The 24,212-nt window shown below is 42.6% G+C and overlaps 1 protein-coding gene across 12 annotated transcripts in view; it reads right to left on the bottom strand.

Moving 5' to 3' along the window:
* Window positions 1-24,212, bottom strand: part of kif1aa (kinesin family member 1Aa) — a 137,117-nt gene that overhangs the window by 14,072 nt on the left and 98,833 nt on the right. For 5 of the 12 annotated variants that reach the window (XM_061978349.2, XM_061978353.2, XM_061978356.2 and 2 more), the window contains 10 exons: window positions 21,602-21,737; window positions 21,369-21,516; window positions 19,833-19,923; window positions 19,627-19,745; window positions 14,051-14,106; window positions 10,985-11,093; window positions 10,841-10,907; window positions 10,642-10,726; window positions 8,422-8,527; window positions 3,599-3,625 (listed from right to left, as the gene is read on the bottom strand). In XM_061978349.2, coding sequence (XP_061834333.2) covers window positions 3,599-3,625; window positions 8,422-8,527; window positions 10,642-10,726; window positions 10,841-10,907; window positions 10,985-11,093; window positions 14,051-14,106; window positions 19,627-19,745; window positions 19,833-19,923; window positions 21,369-21,516; window positions 21,602-21,737 — 944 coding nt within the window. The remainder of the gene's footprint in view (window positions 1-3,598; window positions 3,626-8,421; window positions 8,528-10,641; window positions 10,727-10,840; window positions 10,908-10,984; window positions 11,094-14,050; window positions 14,107-19,626; window positions 19,746-19,832; window positions 19,924-21,368; window positions 21,517-21,601; window positions 21,738-24,212) is intronic. The other 7 variants (XM_061978354.2, XM_061978355.2, XM_061978357.2 and 4 more) reach the window with 2 other exon arrangements.

Raw genomic sequence — 24,212 nt, 5'->3', positions numbered from 1 at the left:
GGCGATCCAATGTCTCACCATAAAGAGACATTTTAAAAAGGCGCCACTAAAATGATGTAAGAATGTAAGAATGCTGCTGCTCGAGTCCTGACTAGAAGCAGGAAATATGACCATATTAGAAAAACTTATTGGGGTGTTACCATTTAGTGGTCAATTGTACGGAATATGTACTGTACTGTGCAATCTACTAATAAAACAGTAACTTCCATTGACATAAATATTACTATTCTGAAATATTGGCTATCACTGTGTTGCTGTTTATTCCATAAGGTGGTACCATAAGGTGGTGTCATATCTCACTACAAAAAAACATAAACAAACGTTGTAGCATAGAGCATTTCAACAATAAAGGGGAAAAAAGTACACAAATATAAATAAATAAGATAAATAAGAATACAAATGTAAAAAAATATAAATACAATTGGAATAAATATTACGACATAAATAAAAAAGGAACACAATAGTATGTGTGTTTTTTTTATCACAAAAGTCAATCAAATTAAATAAATAGAAATAAAAGTCAATCAAAAGAAATAAATAGAAATGACTATATACTTTCTTCCAACGCTTATAAAACAGTGCAGCTAATTTATGGATTTCCCCCGGCTAACGGCCATAGTGTTTAATATTCCACAAACAGTTGTTAATAGAACACGGAGAGAGACGCTGAAACGGTGCGTTACTGTTTGTGCTATGGCGCCCTCTTGTGGACGAGTTGTCTCATTGGAGGTACTGCAAGTTGAAAAAGTACTTCCTGTTTGGATTTGAGCGTAGCGTTTTTACTCGTACGGATTCTCCATTCATCACGCCAAGCAACGTTTGTAAGTTTTACAATAGAACTAAAACCATTCTCACTCGCTAAACCGTCCCATCTGTGATGTCTGCAGGAGTGTTTTCATGCATATTTTGTAAGTGCTGTGTCATTATCATTAGCTAATATGCTAACACGTTTACAAGGGTTAGTATTAGTAACTTCTTTTTGTATCGTTTCAGTTCGGTAAATGCACCAAAACGTCACCTGAGTCTGTTGAGCTGATTGGAGAGCGAGCCTCTGCAGCTAGTGGGTCCATGACCATGACTTCTGTTTTGTTTGAGCGACCGTTTTACTGCCGTGTTACAGGCACCATTTGGAAACAAATAAGGTATATACATAAACATTTGCAAAATATTCTGTACCGGTATACAGTCGTGGTCAAAAGTTTACATACACTTGTAAAGAACATAATGTCAAGGCTGTCTTGAGTTTCCAATCATTTCTACAACTCTTATTTTTTTGTGATAGAGTGATTGGAGCTAGAGATACGCGGTTTGCGGACACAACCGCGGAGTCCGCGGATTATCCGCGGGTCGGGCGGTTGAAATAAAAAAAAATTAGATTTTATCCGCGGGTCGGGTCGGGCGGTTGAAATGAAAAAAAATTAGATTTTAAATAGATTCAGGCGGGTGGCAGTTAAACCAATTCGGAAATATATATACATAGTTAAATGTTGTTACCCACATACGAAAAACGAGCAGGCACCTGCTGCATATGCCACAACAGAAGAAGAAGAAAAAAAGAGATGGCAACGCCGGCAGCAAACGTGGTACGCGACAAACTAAAAAAGGGAATACTAAAGACCAGGGGAAAAAAAGGCCAGAAAAGTTCAGCGTGGACTCGTTTTTATGAGGTTGTAAATCAGGATGATAGTAATGCTGGCTACGTGATTTGCAAGAGCTGCGACGCTGTTTATGTCTACGACAGTCACAAAACCGGGACATCTAACATGGTGCATCACATTTGTGCAAAACCCCGAACCTCCACAAACACCCTGAGCATGAGCAGTTTCGTCCGCCGTGATCCCAGAAGAGTGCCGCAGGATGTTAAAACAAGGCTTACAGATGCATGTGTGAACGCAGCTGCCTGCAGCAGTTTGAGTGGCGCGAGCGTGCTTGGAGGTGCGCTCAGCGCGGCTCCCAGATGATTGCGCACTGGTGTGCGTCTGGGCCGTGACAGCGTGGCACGCATTGAATGTCTCTGCTGCATTGGATCAGTCTCCTTTCTTTAACAGGCAAAAGCTTTATAACCTCACTAATGCCTTGCATCGTCTATATTAGATATATAACAACGGGCGGGTGGCGGATGGCGGGCGGGTGCGGTTTTGATTAAATGTTAGTTCGGGTGGATGCGGATGGTTGACGACTTTTGTGATGCGGTTGCGGATGAAATAATTGCCTATCCGCGCATCTCTAATTGGAGCACATACTTTTGGTCACAAAAAACATTCATGAAGTTTGCTTCTTTTATGAATTTATTATGGCTCTACTGAAAATGTGCTGGGTCAAAAGTATACATACAGCAATGTTAATATTTGCTTACATGTCCCTTGGCAAGTTTACCAAGGCGCTTTTGGTAGCCATCCACAAGCTTCTGCTTGAATTTTTGACCACTCCTCTTGACAACATTGGTGCAGTTCAGCTAAATGTGTTGGCTTTCTGACATGGACTTGTTTCTTCAGCATTGTCCACACATTTAGGTCAGGACTTTGGGAAGACCATTCCAAAACCTTCATTCAAGCCCGATTTTAGCCATTCCTTTACCACTTTTGAGGTGTGTTTGTGGTCATTGTCCTGTTGGAACACCCAACTGCGCCCAAGACCCAACCTCCGGGCTGATGATTTTAGCTTGTCCTGAAGAATTTGGAGGTAATCCTCCTTTTTCATTGTCCCATTTAGTCGCTGTAAAGCAGCAGTTCCATTGGCAGCAAAACAGGCCTAGAGCATAATACTTCCACCACCATGCTTGACGGTAGGTATGGTGTGCCTGGGATTAAACGCCTCACCTTTTCTCCTCCAAACATATTGCTGGGTATTGTGGCCAAACAGCTCAATTTTTGTTTCATCTGACCACATAACTGTCCTCCAGAAGGTCTTATCTTTGTCCATGTGATGTCATTTAGCTGAACTGCACCAATTTAGTCAAGAGGAGTGGTCAAAAATTCAAGCAGAAGCTTGTGGATGGCTACCAAAAGCGCCTTATTGCAGGTAAACTTGCCAAGGGACATGTAAGCAAATATTAACATTGCTGTATGTATACTTTTGACCCAGCACATTTTCAGTAGACCCATAATAAATTCATAAAAGAAGCAAACTTCATGAATGTTTTTTTGTGTGTGCTCCAATCACTACATCACAAAATAACAAGAGTTGTAGAAATGATTGTAAACTCAAGACAGCCATGACATTATGTTGTATGTACACTTTTGATTGCGACTGTATATCTGCAGCTTATATATGTAAAATATTTATTTCTTCTAAAATGTGTTGGGTGCGGCTTAAAAAAACGAATGGCTCACAACCGCGAATCGGTCCTCAACGTTCACCTAAAGACTGGATTTGTTGGCGAACGTGGTGTCTCTACACCTGATGTAGAACAACTTTTTCAACATAAACGTAGGATAGGCCCCCTTGAAGGAGTTTGGAGGGTCGTGATGAAAGCCAAGCGAGCCATGCAGACACGTGTCCTTCAAAGACTGAGGATGAGAGCTTCAACCACACACAGAGACAGAATGAACATAGGGCAGGAGGAGGGGGATGAAGAGGATGACACAAAATAATATACCTAGGCATGTCCGAATCAAGAAACTGTCTGTAAAAAGCACATGTGGGACAAAAAGAACAGGAAAAAGGAAATAACATTCCATTAGTGGACTGGAGGGAGAGAAACAGCCATTTGTACTTCATGTCTTATTTCCCGGGCACAGCACAGGACCTGCTTGAAGGGAGTCCAGGTCCCTGAGGGACACAGGCTGGTCCAGGAGGACCACTGAACAGCAGCTGGTGGATTTATATTCCATACAGTTTTTTTTTGTTTTTTTTAGGAGCACTAGCCAAGCAACGGAATGAGGCAAAAATAATACTAATAGACATGAAGTCATGCATGTGAAGGTGCACCAAGTCATTCTAGTAAACTACCCGTGATCATCATCACATTCCACTTTGGAGCATTTGAAAAGGAAATGTGAAGAAGACAACTTCCACTAATCTGGAGAGACGTAAACTAAGTTGGAGTGTGTGTGTGTGGGAAATGATTAAAATTACCAAAATAAGGTAAATTTGGTACATATTACATATTGTTACGAAGGGGTCTGTTTACTACATGATATATATATATATACTTGCAGTGTGTATATTGTACATATTGTTATGAAGGTGTCTGTTACTACATTATATATATATATACTTGCAGTGTGTATATTGTACATATTACATATTGTTATGAAGGTGTCTGTTATTACATTATATATATACTTGCAGTGTGTATATTGTACATATTACATATTGTTATGAAGGTGTCTGTTACTACATTATATATATACTTGCAGTGTGTATATTGTACATATTGTTATGAAGGTGTCTGTTATTACATTATATATATACTTGCAGTGTGTATATTGTACATATTACATATTGTTATGAAGGTGTCTGTTACTACATTATATATATACTTGCAGTGTGTATATTGTACATATTACATATTGTTATGAAGGTGTCTGTTGCTACATTATATATATACTTGCAGTGTGTATATTGTACATATTACATATTGTTATGAAGGTGTCTGTTACTACATTATATATATACTTGCAGTGTGTTTATTGTACATATTACATATTGTTATGAATGTGTCTGTTACTACATTATATATATACTTGCAGTGTGTATATAAAACATTGATGGAGGGTTTTGAGGTTGTCTTAGAGACTTTGAAGACTACAACAGTGACTACCATTAGCCGCATCTTCCAAGAGTTTTTTTTAGCATCTTTAAAATCCTAAAAAAAAAAAAAGAAGAAAAAAAAGAGGTGTGTTCTTGTCTCTCATGATGATTGTGAACGATAGGCAAAATCCCCCCAAAAAGTGTATTTCCCCTTTAAGAACCTTTGCTTTATGCATTGGAAACAATGCAAACAACAAACCAATACAAATATTGATATCAGCAGGAATCTTTTTTTATGTTATTGCCTGAAATAAATAAATAAATGAAAAAAAAAAAGGAAAAAAATCATACAAACTTTTACTATTTTGTAGTGTGTAAAGTTAGAAAAGGTTTGATCAAGTGAAATTACTTAGAGAATGAACTATTTCTTTTCAACCCTATGCTGAAATGGACTTATGCTGTCTTTAAGTTGAAGTGGAGTGGTAATTGAGTGGTAGTGGTAATAGGCGACACCTAGTTGTCCCAATGAGCTCATGACACAGTAAGTCAAATGATGTGGACACGTTTGTTACTGGATACTTTCTAATACTGACTTGGGGACTTTGTATGTGTAAGTAATATGTAACTTTTAATTGTTTAATACTTGTTTTTATTGACAAATGTCAAGTTTTACACTGCAATATTTTATTTATTGTGTATATCTAGCTTGTGTGCTTAGTTGTTGTGTAGCTGCTAGCTCTTGTGTAGCCTGTAGCCCTTTTGTTAATAACTTTAGTAAAATAGATTAAATTGTGTGTTTATTGGAGGACAACTGTCCAGCTTTGCACAAGTCAACACTCTGCAGGACTGCTTGTATCGCACATGATATCACACACGAGTCAACACTCTGCAGGACTGCTTGTATCGCACATGATATCACACACACAAGTCAACACTCTGCAGGACTGCTTGTATCGCACATGACATCACACACACAAGTCAACACGCTGCAGGACTGCTTGTATCGCACATGATATCACACACACAAGTCAACACGCTGCAGGACTGCTTGTATCGCACATGATATCACACACACAAGTCAACACGCTGCAGGACTGCTTGTATCGCACATGACATCACACACACAAGTCAACACGCTGCAGGACTGCTCGTATCAGAGCGCTAATAGTGAAAACTTTAGATGCACACTCATATAATACTACAAATACTTTTACTGCTATCAGACCAATATTGGATCGGAACATCGCTAGTTAGAAACATAAAAATGACTGTGGAATCGACTTTTCTTTTTAAGTGTATTTTTATTTTATGACTTGAATTTTTAATCAAGCTACGGTATTCAAGTCGACAGAGCTCAGCAATAGTCAGGGAAAGTGGATATTGCGTATTTTGTGTTTTTGCCATAAAAAACAAGGTTTTCTTTGACAAAAAGGGTATAGAAAATGTTTAAAAATCCAACTTTATATTGAGGGATATATATATATATTGTATTGGTTTAAAAATGTCAAAATTGCTTCTCTTTCTTCCCCTCTATTTTTCTGCATTCTTTTGTATCTCTAGTTATCATGACGTATATGTATTGTTGCATTTGAACAACAACTGTATTGTTGATAATAAAGGTGAATTATTGGTATTATTCATTATCAATAGCGCTAGTTTTCTATTGGTATTTGTATTGCATACCTGCCAACTTTTGAAATCAGAAAAACCTAGTAGCCAGGGTCCAGGTGCCGCAGGCCCCGGTAGGTCCAGGACAAAGTCCTGGTGGGGGGTCCCTTCGCCCCCCGACGCAAAATGATTATTAGCATTCAGACAGGTTAAAATGTTGCTAAAACCATCACTTTTCTATCAGTCACAGTGACTTTTCAAAACAAAAATATTACAGCAAAAATCATATGGGTTGATTGACATGTTTATTCTGTAAGCTAACTTCAATAGTTTGAAATTATTTTGACAGTTAATGCCAGTTATCCTGTCAACCTTTCACAAGACTTCAATTTGTTAATTGAAAGTATAAACACTTTTTACAGTAAACAAATGGTAAAACAGTACTAAACAATTCCATAAAAAAAAATAATTGGTGTCATTATTAACTTTCTGTCCAAGCTTGTATAATCTACTGCCTTGTTCAATTGTAAAAAATATTCTGTGCCTAAAATTCACATTTCTATCACAATTATCATACTGTAAACATGGTAAGCTAACTTCATTAAAATTAATAGTCATGTCAATAGCATGGAATTACAATTCAAATGTAGTTTTTTTGTAAGCCTTTCAAAAGAATTCAAAATATGAAAAATTAATGAAAATTAATTTAAGCCATCAGACACTTGAAAAGTGGCACATCACATCTCTAATGTAATCATTTGAACTTTTCAACAGAAATAGCACTGCAAAAATATTAAGGACATACTTCTGTATTTTGGTAGTTATGCTGTCAACATTTAACAAGATTTCTTCAACTTGGACTTGAAAGCATAAATAGTATAAACACTTTTAACAGTATAACAGTACTAAACAATTCCAATAGATAACATTGGTGTCATTACCTTTTTGTTTGCTCAATTATTGCCTCCGTAAATAAAACTTCGGCATTTATCACATCCAAAGAATCTGTTTGGGCGATGAAAAACGTTGAAAGTTTTCCACTTGTATCGCTAGCAACGGCATTAGACTTGTGTTTTTTTGTCCCGACGTGGTCTTTTACATCGCTAATTCCTCCGTGTCCGATCGAAAAATCTTGTCTGCACAAGGTGCAATTCGCGTAGTTTTCACCCTTTTTGGAACGGATAATTATTCCCGGATAGGCTTTTGAATATTCTTCACGGAATGACTGCAGTTTTCTTTTCGGTTTAAGACTCGTATGCGATTTTTCTCCGTCTGATTCCATGATCGTTCGCTCGTTTGGAAACAATGGCCTCGTGCTTGGCAGCGGTGCTATAAATAGCCTCGCGCATGGCATTCGGAATGGCTCGATAGGAAGTTACGGGAAGCAGTGTCGATTGTCATTGTTGTTACGCGATTTCGTGAATAAAACTTAAAAAATTTTTTTTTTTTTAATTAATGAAAAACCGTATTTTTTATCACTGCAACCGTAACCCGGAATAGGTTGATGAAAACCGTACTAATTACGGGAAAACCGGAGTAGTTGGCAGGTATGGTATTGCTCCATTGGTAGTGTAATAATGCTCATTGTCATTTCTGGATTATTATTTATTTTGCTAACTGCTTCTTTGCTATCACTTTTACTATCATATTTGTACATACAGTATCCTATTTGCTGATGTTGCTCTATTGTTGTTGTTGTGTTTGCTGTTGTCTCTCTGTCTTATCCCCCTCTTGTCCCCACAATTTCCCTCTCTGTCTTCCTTTTTTTCCTCTTTCTATCCCCTCCTGCTCCGGCCCGGCTGCACCAAAAGATAATATAAATACATTTAATTAAGTCAAATACAAATAAGGCAACAAGAGAAGTATCCTACACTTCTCTTTTGTAAAGTACTTTTGTACAGCCGATATGGGCATCTACATCAACTATATGATTTGCCTGAGAAGCTGGACAGGACAAAAAAATAAATACAATTAAATAAAACAAAATTAAATTAAATTAAAAAAATGTCACAGTGTGCGTCCCTCAGTGGAAACAGCCCGGGTTTAGGATAATGTGCTAGTGATTCATTGCCCGTGAAGCATAACGGGTGTTGTTGTGCAGGTTGCAATTGTGTCTACCTGTCGTCCTGCAAGGGCTTGACGTAGCCGGCAGACAAGATGTTGAGGGACAGAATATTAGGGTCCACCAGGGTCTCGTCAGATTCAGGCGTGTTGCGGAGACGTCCTGGGACAAAAAGAGCAGAACACACACACACTCTATTATAGTCTTGTTTCCAACAGGATGTAACAAATCTAACTTTATGTCATTTTTCATACACAGCTAAGTGGCAACACAAAGTGATGTACAGAACAAAAGAAAGAGGAGAAAACAACACGCACATACATAGGAGGAACTGCTAGGGACATTATTCAGAATGACCTCACACACACTACTGAAATACTCTCACAAACACTACTGAAATCCTCTCATGCACACTACTGAAATCATCTTCTCCCATACACACTACTGAAATCATCTTTTCTCATACACACTACTGAAATCCTCTCATACACTACTGAAATCATCTTCTCTCATACACACTACTGAAATCATCTCATACACACAACTGAAATCATCTTTTCTCATATACACTACTGAAATCCTCTCATACACACAACTGAAATCATCTTTTCTCATACACACGACTGAAATCCTCTCATACACACAATTGAAATCATCTTCTCTGATACACACTAATGTAATCCTCATACACACTATTGAAATCATCTTCTCTCACACACATAACTGAAATCCTCTCATTCCCATTATTGAAATCATCTTCTCTCATACACACTATTGAAATCCTCCCATTCACACTATTGAAATTATCTTCTCTCAAACACACTCCTGAAATCCTTTCATACACACTATTGAAATCATCTTCTCTCACGCACACTACTGAAATCATCTTACACACTTTTGAAATCCTCTCATACCCACTACTGAAATCCTCTTACTCACACTACTGAAATCCTCTCATTCACACCACTGAAATCATCTTCTCTCATACACTACTAAAATCCTCTCACGCACACTACTGAACTCCTCTCACACACACACAACTGATTTTTCTCTCTCTCTCTCTCTCTCACACACACACACACACACACACACACACACACACACACACACACACACACACACACACACACACACACACACACACACACACACACACACACACAGATTAAACAGATTTTTAAAAAGAGAGTTATATTTGATCTGAGTCTTTAAATTAGTCTGCTCGTTGATGATTTGTTTGGTTTCATATTGTGTAGTTATATTTATATGGTAATTATTATTCTGTGACTGTAAATTGTTTGCTTGTTTTTTTATTGATGCTTTTATTTTATTTTTTCTGTATTGTGTAGTTATAATTATATGCTTTTACTTGTGATTGTATTGACTTGTGGACCCCAGGAAGACTCGTGGGTTGTTGAGGCAACCAGCTAATGGGGATCCTTAATAAAAATCAAAAATCAAAATCAAAATCACACACACACACGCACACACACACACACACACACACACACACACACACACACACACACACACACACACACACACACACACACACACACACACACACACACACACACACACACACACACACTACTATAATGCTCTTCGACATACTACTGAAATCCTCTCATACACACTACTGATTTTTTCCCCTCATACACACTACTGAAATCTTCTCATACACACTAATTAAATTATTTAATACACACTACTGAACATTTCTCACACGACTGAAACACTCTCACATAAGCAACTAAAAAACTATCCTCACACACACTACTGAGTGTGTAGTACTCAATAGTGTGTATGCAGGGATTTCAGTCGTGTGTATGAGAAAAAAAATATATATATATGAGCGTGTGTATATATATATATATATATATATATATATATATTTATATATATATAAATATATACATCAATTAAGAGTGTGATTGCAAGTAATTGACCTGAATTACTCATGTTGACCAATAGATGGCAACATAATAGCAGCTTCAAAATAGTCAGACTATTAAAATGAATGCAATTCCTTAAACAACTCATGACGTTTTGCAGGCCAAATTAAAGACTTCGGCGGGCCACATAAGGCCTGCGGGCCAAAAATTAGGGCACCACTGCTCTAACATTTAACTGATTTAAAGAAAACAACTAAGAATCAAAATAACAGTTAAGTTAATTTTGAGGCAATGATGTCATCTAACGACTTTTTGGACAGCCAGGAGCTACTTTCTTTGCTCAGAATTTGGCAACTGGTGTCATGTGGGTGTGGAACGTACCCACAACAAGCTCTCGGACATCCCTCCATTCAATGTCGCCCCCTGACTCGTGGACTATGGTCACAGTGATTCTCCTCTGGAGGCCCTGCAGAGTCACCAACAGATTGAGTTAAGTACTTAAAAGCACATGTTTCATGAGGTCCACCGCTTATAGTCTAACTATAATACTGGTTTGGAGTTAGAGTGTCTCAATACTCACCTGGTGCAGCAGGAAGGTGCCGTGACAAGGCATCCCTCCTCTGTGGTCCACCACAGCAGGGATGTAACTAGAAAAACACACATAGCGCTCCTTTCATTTCATGATAAATCCCTAAAATAAATGACTAACAGAGGCGATACTCACTCCCCGTTGGCCTCCAGCTCGCAGATCTCGAATAAAACCATCAGATCATATTTGCAGTGGCACGGCCCGGCTTGTGGGCGGGTCACGGCTGTCAGCTTGGTGGCAGGTACTAAAAAGGGACGTAGAAGGAGGTCAGACAGGAAGTGGGCCAGTTTTACATTCTAGGCAGGAAGGAAAGAGGGAAGAAGAGAGGAAGGAAGAAACCCATTCCAACTTCCCAACGAATACACCCCCAACCAGGTTTGGCCACTTCAAAATAAAAGCTGAAAGTGTTCTTAGTGATGCGTTGACTTGAGTCAGGGTTCCCACTCTTTCCCGGAAATGATTCCTGAATGACTTATTCTCTGATTTCCCCTTTTTGGTGTTTAATCAACGCGTCCACAGCCTTTTAAATTACACTTACACATGTTGGGAATTAATAATTCTATCTGACCTACTTCCAGTTTACAACCTTGTGTTAATCAGAAAGATGATTATCAAGGCTTAGGTTAGGCTGATTACTAAATAAATACTGTAAAAGAAGGGACTCATTAAATTAGATCAAAAAGAATAAAGGTACATACAATAAAAGCAGTGCTAAAATAAATGCATTTTAATTAAATAAATAATATAAATGTTTCTTAAATAAATAAATGTAAGTGCACATTAAAATAAAGCTTCACTACTTTAGTCATCATTTTTGCGCTTAAACTTCTTCTGTCTGTTTGATATTGTCACTACTGCCACAAGTGGTGGAAAAGTGTATTACAGCTGAGTATCACTGCTGAGAAACAGATATTAAGATAAGGTGAGGACAGTTCTACATGTGGAAGACCCCTTTGTGTTTGCTCACAAGGCAGGGGAGGGTATACATTCTTTTCTTTCACCATTTAACATTTATTTTCGTGACTTTTTCAGGTTTACCAGGACGTTTACTAAATTCACCTGCACAACCCAACACAAGAGCAAATAGCCTTTCGCACTGTGGTAACCTCTGAAAACAATCAATATTCAGCATCATCATCACATTTCTATTCGAAGGCGGTGAAGGTGTAATAGGTATACATATTAGAGGTCGGTGAAGGTGTAATAAGTATACATGTTAGAGGTCGGTGAAGGTGTAATAAGTATACCGGTACATGTTAGAGGTCGGTGAAGGTGTAATAGGTATACATGTTAGAGGTCGGTGAAGGTGTAATAGGTATACATGTTAGAGGTCGGTGAAGGTGTAATAGGTATACATGTTAGAGGTCGGTGAAGATTTAATAGGTATACATGTTAGAGGTCGGTGAAGGTGTAATAGGTATACATAATAGAGGTCGGTGAAGGTGTAATAGGTATACATGTTAGTGGTTGGTGAAGGTGTAATAGGTGTAAATATTATAGGTCGGTGAAGGTGTAATAGGTGTAAATATTATAGGTCGGTGAAGGTGTAATAGGTATACTTATTAGAGGTCGGTGAATGTGAAATAGGTAAACATATTAGAGGTCGGTGGGGGTGTAATAGGTATACATGTTGGAGGTCGGTGAAGGTGTAATAGGTATACATGTTAAGAGGTCGGTGAAGGTGTAATAGGTATACATGTTAAGAGGTCGGTGAAGGTGTAATAGGTGTAAATATTAGAGGTCGGTGAAGGTGTAATAGGTATACATATTAGAGGTCGGTGAAGGTGTAATAGGTATACATATTAGAGGTCGGTGAAGGTGTAATAGGTATACATATTAGAGGTCGGTGAAGGTGTAATAGGTATCCATACTAGAGGTCGGTGAAGGTGTAATAGGTATACATATTAGCGGTCGGTGAAGGTGTAATAGGTGTAAATATTAGAGGTCGGTGAAGGTGTAATAGGTATACATATTAGAGGTCGGTGAAGGTGTAATAGGTGTAAATATTAGAGGTCGGTGAAGGTGTAATAGGTATACATATTAGAGGTCGGTGAAGGTGTAATAGGTGTAAATATTAGAGGTCGGTGAAGGTGTAATAGGTATCCATATTAGAGGTCGGTGAAGGTGTAATAGGTATCCATACTAGAGGTCAGTGAAGGTGTAATAGGTGTAAATATTAGAGGTCGGTGAAGGTGTAATAGGTGTAAATATTAGAGGTCGGTGAAGGTGTAATAGGTATCCATATTAGAGGTCGGTGAAGGTGTAATAGGTATCCATACTAGAGGTCGGTGAAGGTGTAATAGGTGTAAATATTAGAGGTCGGTGAAGGTGGAATAGGTGTAAATATTGGAGGTCGGTGAAGGTGTAATAGGTATCCATACTAGAGGTCGGTGAAGGTGTAATAGGTGTAAATGTTAGAGGTCGGTGAAGGTGTAATAGGTATCCATACTAGAGGTCGGTGAAGGTGTAATAGGTATACATACTAGAGGTCGGTGAAGGTGTAATAGGTGTAAATATTAGAGGTCGGTGAAGGTGTAATAGGTATACATACTAGAGGTCGGTGAAGGTGTAATAGGTATCCATACTAGAGGTCGGTGAAGGTGTAATAGGTATACATACTAGAGGCTGGTGAAGGTGTAATAGGTATACATACTAGAGGTCGGTGAAGGTATACACCAGCAGTATAAGGTAGGAGGAGGGAGAGTCAACACAGAGAGCCAATCCAAGACTAGAATCCCCACAGCAAACAAGTATCAGTTGACTTCTTTGCTGAAAGGCCAGGTGGCTTTAAGAGCGTCATGAAGGTGTAATCCCACACAAGCAGCCACTGTGCAAGCGACTGATATAGAAAAAAGAACTTTGGGGTAGGGGATTCTCTTGGATCGGCCTCATTCACCAACCCGGAGTCTGAGCTTTAATAACAGAACAAATAGCGGCGGGCGGGGCTTGCAGCTGAGCTCGCTCGTTCGCTTCCAGCAGGAAGGAAGCGGCCAGGCCAGCGGCGGACAGGGCGTGGCCTGAGAGCGAGTCCACCAGCGCCCCGTTGAGCACGTCCGGGACCAGGTATCGGATCAGCTCCAGCGATTTGTCCTGGTCTGGCGTGGCGTCCACTGCTCACAGCCAATGACAGGCAGCTAAGATGACAGCGCCGGGCGGGAGAGCAACATGCTAAGACCTGGTGCACAGGGGGAGTGTTTTTACCTGGTTGGGACAGAGGCATCACACGTGGGAACTGTCTCCTGCACGGCCGCAGTGGACTAGTGAAAGGAGACAGGATTTAGAAGAACTCTTTGAATACCTCCGCCAAGTGCCATTTATTTATCTTGCAACTTGTCTTTTGCTAATATATATATATTAGAGATGCGCGGATAGGCAATTATTTCATCCGCAACCGCATCACAAAAGTCGTCAACCATCCGCCATCCACCCGAACTAACATTTAATCAAAACCGCACCCGCCCGCCATCCGCCACCCGCCCGTTGTTATATATCTAATATAGACGATGCAAGGCATTAGTGAGGTTATAAAGCTTTTGCCTGTTAAAGAAAGGAGACTGATCCAATGTAGCAGAGACATTCAATGCGTGCCACGCTGTCACGGCCCAGACGCACAGCAGTGCGCAATCATCTGGGAGCCGCGCTGAGCGCACCTCCAAGCGCGCTCGCGCCACTCAAACTGCTGCAGGCAGCTGCGTTCACACATGCATCTGTAAGCCTTGTTTTAACATCCTGTGGCACTCTTCTGGGATCACGGCGGACGAAACTGCTCATGCTCAGGGTGTTTGTGGAGGTTCGGGGTTTTGCACAAATGTGATGCACCATGTTAGATGTCCCGGTTTTGTGACTGTCGTAGACATAAACAGCGTCGCAGCTCTTGCAAATCACGTAGCCAGCATTACTATCATCCTGATTTACAACCTCATAAAAACGAGTCCACGCTGAACTTTTCTGGCCTTTTTTTCCCCTGGTCTTTAGTATTCCCTTTTTTAGTTTGTCGCGTACCACGTTTGCTGCCGGCGTTGCCATCTCTTTTTTTTTTCTTCTTCTGTTGTGGCATATGCTGCAGGTGCCTGCTCGTTTTTCGTATGTGGGTAACAACATTTAACTATGTATATATATTTCCGAATTGGTATAACTGCCACCCGCCTGAATCTATTTAAAATCTAATTTTTTTTTATTTCAACCGCCCGACCCGACCCGCGGATAAAATCTAATTTTTTTTTATTTCAACCGCCCGACCCGCGGATAATCCGCGGACTCCGCGGTTGTGTCCGCAAACCGCGCATCTCTAATATATATATATGGGTCAAAAGTATATGTAGTGGAATTTCTGACTTTTGAACTATATTTCGTGTCTGTCAAGAATGTCTGCTCGTTTCATTCTTTTCTATTCTAAACCATTGGAGGACCAGATGTAGGTAAAAGATGAATATGGAGTCGCTCTGACCATTCTACAAAATGTTTTGATTGTCTATCATGACTAAGGGATTCAAGGATGTTGCAGAACAAACAGGTGGAAAACAACAGAACCTTGACGCATGAAGGAAACAGATGAAATGGCCAAGAGACAAGGGCTATGTGTGATTGCTTGATTCTTGTGTCCTCCGGAGGGCGTTTGTCTGTCTGCACGGGCAATTCAATCCAACTTTAGATTCAGGTTTTTTCAAATGATCTTTGACTTGAGGGACATGGGGCCTGGTGCTTGTTAGGGACATGGGGCCTGGTGCCAGTTAGGGACATAGGGCCTGGTGCCAGTTAGGGACATGGGGCCTGGTGCCAGTTAGGGACATGGGGCCTGGTGCTAGTTAGGGACATGGGGCCTGGTGCCAGTTAAGGACATGGGGCCTGGTGCCAGTTAGGGACATGGGGCCTGGTGCCAGTTAGGGACATGGGGCCTGGTGCCAGTTAGGGACATGGAGCCTGGTGCCAGTTAGGGACATGGAGCCCGGTGCCAGTTAGGGACATGGGGCCTGGTGCCTATTAGGGACATGGGGGCTGGTGCTAGTTAGGGACATGGGGGCTGGTGCTAGTTAGGGACATGGGGCCTGGTGCTTGTTTGGTGCATGGTGCTAGTTAGGGACATGGGGCCTGGTGCTAGTTAGGGACATGGGGCCTGGTGCTAGTTAGGGACATGGGGCCTGGTGCCAGTTAAGGACATGGGGCCTGGTGCCAGTTAAGGACATGGGGCCTGGTGCCAGTTAAGGACATGGGGCCTGGTGCTAGTTAGGGACATGGGGCCTGGTGCCAGTTAAGGACATGGGGCCTGGTGCCAGTTAGGGACATGGTGCCTGGTGCCAGTTAGGGACATGGGGGATGGTGCTAGTTAGGGACATGGGGTCTGGTGCCAGTTAAGGACATGGGGCATGGTGCCAGTTAGGGACATGGGGCCTGGTGCTAGTTAGGGACATGGGGCCTGGTGCCAGTTAGGGACATGGGGCCTGGTGCCAGTTAGGGACATTTGGCCTGGTGCCTGTTAGGGACATGGGGCCTGGTGCTAGTTAGGGACATGGGGCCTGGTGCTAGTTAGGGACATGGGGCCTGGTGCTTGTTTGGTGCATGGTGCTAGTTAGGGACATGGGGCCTGGTGCTAGTTAGGGACATGGGGCCTGGTGCCAGTTAAGGACATGGGGCCTGGTGCTAGTTAGGGACATGGGGCCTGGTGCCAGTTAAGGACATGGGGCCTGGTGCCAGTTAGGGACATGGGGCCTGGTGCTAGTTAGGGACATGGGGCCTGGTGCCAGTTAAGGACATGGGGCCTGGTGCTAGTTAGGGACATGGGGCCTGGTGCCAGTTAAGGACATGGGGCCTGGTGCCAGTTAGGGACATGGGGCCTGGTGCCAGTTAGGGACATGGGGCCTGGTGCTAGTTAGGGACATGGGGCCTGGTGCCAGTTAGGGAGATAGGGCCTGGTGCCAGTTAGGAACATGGGGCCTGGTGCCTGTTAGGGACATGGGGCCTGGTGCCTGTTAGGGACATGGGTCCTGGTGCTAGTTAGGGACATGGGGCCTGGTGCTAGTTAGGGACATGGGGCCTGGTGCTAGTTATGGACATGGGGCCTGGTGCTAGTTAGGGACATGTGGCATGGTGCTTGTTAGGGGCATGGTGCTAGTTAGGGACATGGGGCCTGGTGCTTGTTAGAGGCATGGTGCTAGTTAGGGACATGGGGCCTGGTGATAGTTAGGGACATGGGGAATGGTGCTTGTTAGGGGCATGGTGCTAGTTAGGGACATGGGGCATGGTGCTAGTTAGGGGCCTGGGGCTAGTTAGGGACATGGGGGATGGTGCTTGTTAGGGGCATGGTGCTAGTTAGGGACATGGGGCATGGTGCTAGTTAGGGGCCTGGGGATAGTTAGGGACATGGGGCATGGTGCTTGTTAGGGGCATGGTGCTAGTTAGGGACATGGAGCCTGGTGCTTGTTAGAGGCATGGTGCTAGTTAGGGACATGGGAACTGGTGCTTGTTAGGGACATGGGGCATGGTGCTTGTTAGGGGCATGGTGCTAGTTAGGGACATGGGGCCTGGTGCTTGTTAGAGGCATGGTGCTAGTTAGGGACATGGGGCCTGGTGATAGTTAGGGACATGGGGAATGGTGCTTGTTAGGGGCATGGTGCTAGTTAGGGACATGGGGCATGGTGCTAGTTAGGGGCCTGGGGCTAGTTAGGGACATGGGGGATGGTGCTTGTTAGGGGCATGGTGCTAGTTAGGGACATGGGGCATGGTGCTAGTTAGGGGCCTGGGGATAGTTAGGGACATGGGGCATGGTGCTTGTTAGGGGCATGGTGCTAGTTAGGGACATGGAGCCTGGTGCTTGTTAGAGGCATGGTGCTAGTTAGGGACATGGGAACTGGTGCTTGTTAGGGACATGGGGCATGGTGCTTGTTAGGGGCATGGTGCTAGTTAGGGACATGGGGCCTGGTGCCAGTTAGGGACATAGGGCCTGGTGCCAGTTAGGGACATGGGGCCTGGTGCCTGTTAGGGACATGGGGACTGGTGCTAGTTAGGGACATGTGGCATGGTGCTTGTTAGGGCCATGGTGCTAGTTAGGGACATGGGGCCTGGTGCCAGTTAGGGACATGGGGCCTGGTGCCTGTTAGGGACATGGGGCCTGGTGCTAGTTAGGGACATGTGGCATGGTGCTTGTTAGGGGCATGGTGCTAGTTAGGGACATGGGGCCTGGTGCTTGTTAGAGGCATGGTGCTAGTTAGGGACATGGGGCCTGGTGCTAGTTAGGGACATGGGGCATGGTGCTTGTTAGGGGCATGGGGCCTGGTGCCAGTTAGGGACATGGGGCCTGGTGCCTGTTAGGGACATGGGGCCTGGTGCTAGTTAGGGACATGTGGCATGGTGCTTGTTAGGGGCATGGTGCTAGTTAGGGACATGGGGCCTGGTGCTTGTTAGAGGCATGGTGCTAGTTAGGGACATGGGGCCTGGTGCTAGTTAGGGACATGGGGCATGGTGCTAGTTAGGGGCCTGGTGCTAGTTAGGGACATGGGGCATGGTGCTAGTTAGGGGCCTGGTGCTAGTTAGGGACATGGGGCATGGTGCTTGTTAGGGGCATGGTGTTAGTTAGGGACATGGGGCCTGGTGCTTGTTAGAGGCATGGTGCTAGTTAGGGACATGGGGACTGGTGCTTGTTAGGGACATGGGGCATGGACCTATTCATGGTGCTTGTTAGGGGCATGGTGCTAGTTAGGGACATGGGGCCTGGTGCTTGTTAGAGGCATGGTGCTAGTTAGGGACATGGGGCCTGGTGCTTGTTAGGGGCATGGTGCTTGTTAGGGACATGAGGCCTGGTGCTTGTTAGAGGCATGGTGCTAGTTAGGGACATGGGGCCTGGTGCTAGTTAGGGACATGGGGCCTGGTGCTAGTTAGGGACATGGGACCTGGTGCTAGTCTGTACTCTCCCAGTGCTTCTCTAGTTACCAGATTGATTTTGTTGCGTATCCACTTTCCCATTATTCAAGTTCAATAACAGCCTCTCTCCTAAGGTTGCTTACATTTGAACCGCTACGGCAACAATCATACCACTACTCAATGGTACCAATTTTTGGTAGTTATGTGTGTGTTATTAGATATGAACTGTTTTTGATAATAATAACGGAAACCTTTCAAAATGATCACTTATGAGCACGTTTCATGATCACATGTGTGAGTCTCAGTTACCAAAACGTTAGATGGCAGTAGTGTGTAGTTTACGCTGTGTTGGCTCCTCACTTCAGTCTTTGCTGAATCAAATTTTGTGTTGCGCCCTAAAAAGTGTTAGTACTGTAAGTATTATACTTTTTTACGCACTAGTTTGATTGTAGCGTGCATCTTAGTTGTAGTTTTCATCAACACATTTGGAGGTGTATGTAAAATCACTAATCAGTAGCATGTCAATAGTAAAACCAATGTATATTAGCACCAAGCGACCGCATTTTTTGCAAACAAACAAAGCCTTACTTTACTTACGTTTTTTTGAGTCAGTTTCTTTGTTTGCATTGAAAATTGCAACGTTAGCTAAAGGTAGTTTGGCTGAGTTCGCTCTCAGTGCTGCTGGAGTGGCACAAATCCAGCGGGTTTCGGTCGGTGCTAAAAAAAAGTACCGGATTGGGTAGCCATCCCTCGTCTCTCCTATTATCACCTGCTTTGTTCTAGTTTTGCCCAAACATTGGAAGGTTAGATAGAGGCCAGTAAAAACATGTCGGACGGAAGTGAAATAATAAAAAAAAGTGCTAGATTCTTCCTTGGCGGAGGTCTGTTCTCAATAAAAGACAGTTTTGCACAGCAGGGAGTACCTGATGACGTCTTTACAGAGGGGAAGAAAAGGCTGCTTCTGGTAGTGTCCAAACACCTCAAACACCAGAGGCTGGGTCTTGATGTAGTCCACCAAGGACTTGGTCACTTCCACCGCGATCTAAAACAAAAACAAAGACAGCCAACGTTAAAAAGTGTGCGAGTGCACAACAAGCCAGTCAACATTTCATATGTGGGCAGTTCTTACATTCTGCACGTGGTAGAAGCCCAGCGGGGGGCCCCAGCCTGTGTTCTTCAGGGGCTCAGTGGAGAAGGCCTCATCGTGGCGGTGAATGAAACTGAAGAATAACATCATCAAGTGTTTATCATAGAAAGTAACATCTTGACCCAGAGAGGATTACGTAATAGTTGGACACAGAATGTAATAAAGTAACATCTTGACCCAGAGAGTATTACGTAATAGTTGGGCACAGAATGTAATAAAGTAGCATCTTGACCCAGAGAGGATTACGTAATAGTTGGACACAGAATGTAATAAAGTAACATCTTGACCCAGAGAGGATTACGTAATAGTTGGGCACAGAATGTAATAAAGTAACATCTTGACCCAGAGAATATTACGTAATAGTTGGACACAGAATGTAATAAAGTAACATCTTGACCCAGACAGTATTACGTAATAGTTGGGCACAGAAGGTAATAAAGTAAAATCTTCACCCAGAGAGTATTACGTAATAGTTGGACACAGAATGTAATAAAGTAACATCTTGACCCAGAGAGTATTACGTAATAGTTGGACACAGAATGTAATAAAGTAACATCTTGACCCAGAGAGGATTACGTAATAGTTGGACACAGAATGTAATAAAGTAACATCTTGACCCAGAGAGTATTACGTAATAGTTGGACACAGAATGTAATAAAGTAACATCTTGACCCAGAGAGTATTACGTAATAGTTGGACACAGAATGTAATAAAGTAACATCTTGACCCAGAGAGTATTACGTAATAGTTGGGCACAGAATGTAATAAAGTAACATCTTGACCCAGACAGTATTACGTAATAGTTGGCCACAGAATGTAATAAAGTAACATCTTGACCCAGAGAGTATTACGTAATAGTTGGACACAGAATGTAATAAAGTAACATCTTGACCCAGAGAGTATTACGTAATAGTTTGCCACAGAATGTAATAAAGTAACATCTTGACCCAGAGAGGATTACGTAATAGTTTGCCACAGAATGTAATAAAGTAACATCTTGACCCAGACAGTATTACGTAATCGTTGGACACAGAATGTAATAAAGTAACATCTTGACCCAGACAGTATTACGTAATAGTTGGACACAGAATGTAATAAAGTAACATCTTGACCCAGAGAGTATTACGTAATAGTTGGGCACAGAATGTAATAAAGTAACATCTTGACCCAGACAGTATTACGTAATAGTTGGGCACAGAATGTAATAAAGTAACATCTTGACCCAGACAGTATTACGTAATAGTTGGGCACAGAATGTAATAAAGTAACATCTTGACCCAGACAGTATTACGTAATAGTTGGACACAGAATGTAATAAAGTAACATCTTGACCCAGAGAGTATTACGTAATAGTTGGACACAGAATGTAATAAAGTAACATCTTGACCCAGACAGTATTTCGTAATAGTTGGACACAGAATGTAATAAAGTAACATCTTGACCCAGAGAGGATTAAACTCACGACTTAGTTTAGACACCCTGCTCTAGCTGATGTCTAAATTGTATTACTTTACTCACTTGAACTGGCAGAAGATGTCGGCGTACTCTGCGGAGATACTGGAGGCTTGCAACACCGTCACCCGAAAGGTGAAAACGCTGCCCACTCTGAGGTGCTCCGGAGTGTCCGTCTGGTCGTCCAGACCGGGCTCGCCTTCTTCGCCACCGGCTGCCATCAATCAAAGATGGAAATGAGACTGGCGAGGTGATTCCAGAGGGTGGGCACCCTGCAGGTATAGCTGTCACACAATTACCCGCACATGTGTTATTGTTGACTTCGTCCGCTGAGGGTCCCATCTCGGCGCTCTGACCCTCGCCTTCTACGATCCGAAGCTCCTCCTGGGAGGTCCCGGTCCGGGACAGGCCCGCCGAGCAGGACTCTGACTGGAACTAGCAGAAAAGCGCAACAAAAATAAATAATACATTTCTGCCGGGCAGAACACTGAACCGCAGCTGCCGGCAGCACTCGTGCAGCCCCAGACCATGAAGCTACCTCAACCATGTTTGACTGTATGGTGGAACCTCCATTTACCAAGCCCTCTATTTGCCGTGGGCAAACCATCTCTGTGTACAAACGCCTCATTCAGTCATTGTGTGTCACGCCTGCAGGCAAAAAGCAGGGCGCAGCAATTGTGGAGGAGGCGGAGCCCTCACATCACAAGGATAAAAACTGGTAATTCTTTGTGGAGATCACGACTCTGAACGTTTTGGTACTTGAACGCTTCCCATCGGATGAAAAGGCAAATTCTTTGTGGAGATCAGGACTCTGAACGTTTTGGTACTTGAACCCTTCCTATCGGATGAAAACTGGTAATTCTAACTGGTATCACGACTCTGAACGTTTTGGTACTAGAACGCTTCCCATCGGATGAAAACTGGTAATTCTTTGTGGAGATCACGACGCTGAACGTTTTGGTACTCGAACGTTTCCCATCGGATGAAAACTGGTAATTCTTTGGCGAGATCACGACTTTGAACGATTTGGTACTTGAACGCTTCCCATCGGATGAAAACTGGTAATTCTTTGGGGAGATCACGACTCTGAACGTTTTGGTACTTGAATGTTTCCCATCGGATGAAAACTGGTAATTTTTCGTGGAGATCACGACTCTGAACGTTTTGGTACTTGAATGTTTCCCATCGGATGAAAACTGGTAATTTTTCGTGGAGATCACGACTCTGTACGTTTTGGAACTTGAACACTTCCCATCAGATGAAAACTGGTAATTCTTCGGGGAGATCACGACTCTGAACGTTTTGGTACTTGAACGCTTCCCACTGAAAGAAAACTGGCAATTCTTTGTGGAGATCACGACTCCAAACGTTTTGGTACTGGAACGCTTCCCATCGGATGAAAACTGGTAATTCTTTGGGGAGATCACGACTGTGAACGTTTTGGTACTTGAACGCTTCTAATTGGATTAAAACTGGTAATTTTTTGTGAAGATCACGACTCTGAACGTTTTGGTACTTGAACGCTTCCCATCGGATGAAAACTGGTAATTCTTTGGGGATATCATGACTCTGAACATTTTGGTACTTGAACGCTTCCCATCAGATGAGAACTGGTAATTATTTGTGGAGATCACGACGCTGAACGTTTTGGTACTTGAACGCATCCCATCGGACGAAAACTGGTAATTCTTTGGGGAGATCCCGACTCTGAACGTTTTGGTACTCGAACGCTTCCCATCGGATGAAAACTGGTAATTCTTTGGCGAGATCACGACTTTGAACGTTTTGGTACTTGAACGCTTCCCATCAGATGAGAACTGGTAATTCTTTGTAGAGATCACGACGCTGAACGTTTTGGTACTTGAACGCATCCCATCGGATAAAAACTGGTAATTCTTTGGGGAGATCACAACTCTGAACGTTTTAATACTCGAACGCTTCCCATCGGATGAAAACTGGTAATTCTTTGGCGAGATCACGACTCTGAACGTTTTGGTACTTGAATGTTTCCCATCAGATGAAAACTGGTAATTCTTCGTGGAGATCACGACTCTGAACGTTTTGGTACTTGAACACTTCCCATCGGATGAAAACTGGTCATTCTAACTGGTATCAGGACTCTGAACGTTTTGGTACTTGAACGTTTCCCATCGGATGAAAACTGGTATTTCTTTGTGGAGATCACGACTCCGAATGTTTTGGTACTTGAACGTTTCCCATCGGATAAAAACTGGTCATTCTAACAGGACTCTGAACGTTTTGGTACTTGAACGTTTCCCATCGGATGAAAACTGGTAATTCTTTGGCGAGATCACGACTTTGAACGTTTTGGTACTTGAACGCTTCCCATCGGATGAAAACTGGTAATTCTTTGGGGAGATCACGACTCTGAACGTTTTGGTACTTGAACGCTTCTATTTGGATTAAAACTGGTAATTTTTTGTGGAGATCACGACTCTGACCGTTTTGGTACTTGAACGCTTCCCATCGGATGAAAACTGGTAATTCTTTGGGGATATCATGACTCTGAACGTTTTGGTACTTGAACGCTTCCCATCAGATGAGAACTGGTAATTATTTGTGGAGATCACGACGCTGAACGTTTTGGTACTTGAACGCATCCCATCGGATGAAAACTGGTAATTCTTTGGGGAGATCCCGACTCTGAACGTTTTGGTACTCGAACGCTTCCCATCGGATGAAAACTGGTAATTCTTTGGCGAGATCACGACTTTGAACGTTTTGGTACTTGAACGCTTCCCATCAGATGAGAACTGGTAATTCTTTGTAGAGATCACGACGCTGAACGTTTTGGTACTTGAACGCATCCCATCGGATAAAAACTGGTAATTCTTTGGGGAGATCACAACTCTGAACGTTTTAATACTCAAACGCTTCCCATCGGATGAA

The sequence above is a fragment of the Nerophis lumbriciformis genome, linkage group LG18 (assembly GCF_033978685.3).
Source record: "Nerophis lumbriciformis linkage group LG18, RoL_Nlum_v2.1, whole genome shotgun sequence".
In the NCBI taxonomy this organism is placed as follows: domain Eukaryota; kingdom Metazoa; phylum Chordata; class Actinopteri; order Syngnathiformes; family Syngnathidae; genus Nerophis; species Nerophis lumbriciformis.
This window is presented reverse-complemented; position numbering and strand designations above follow the sequence as displayed.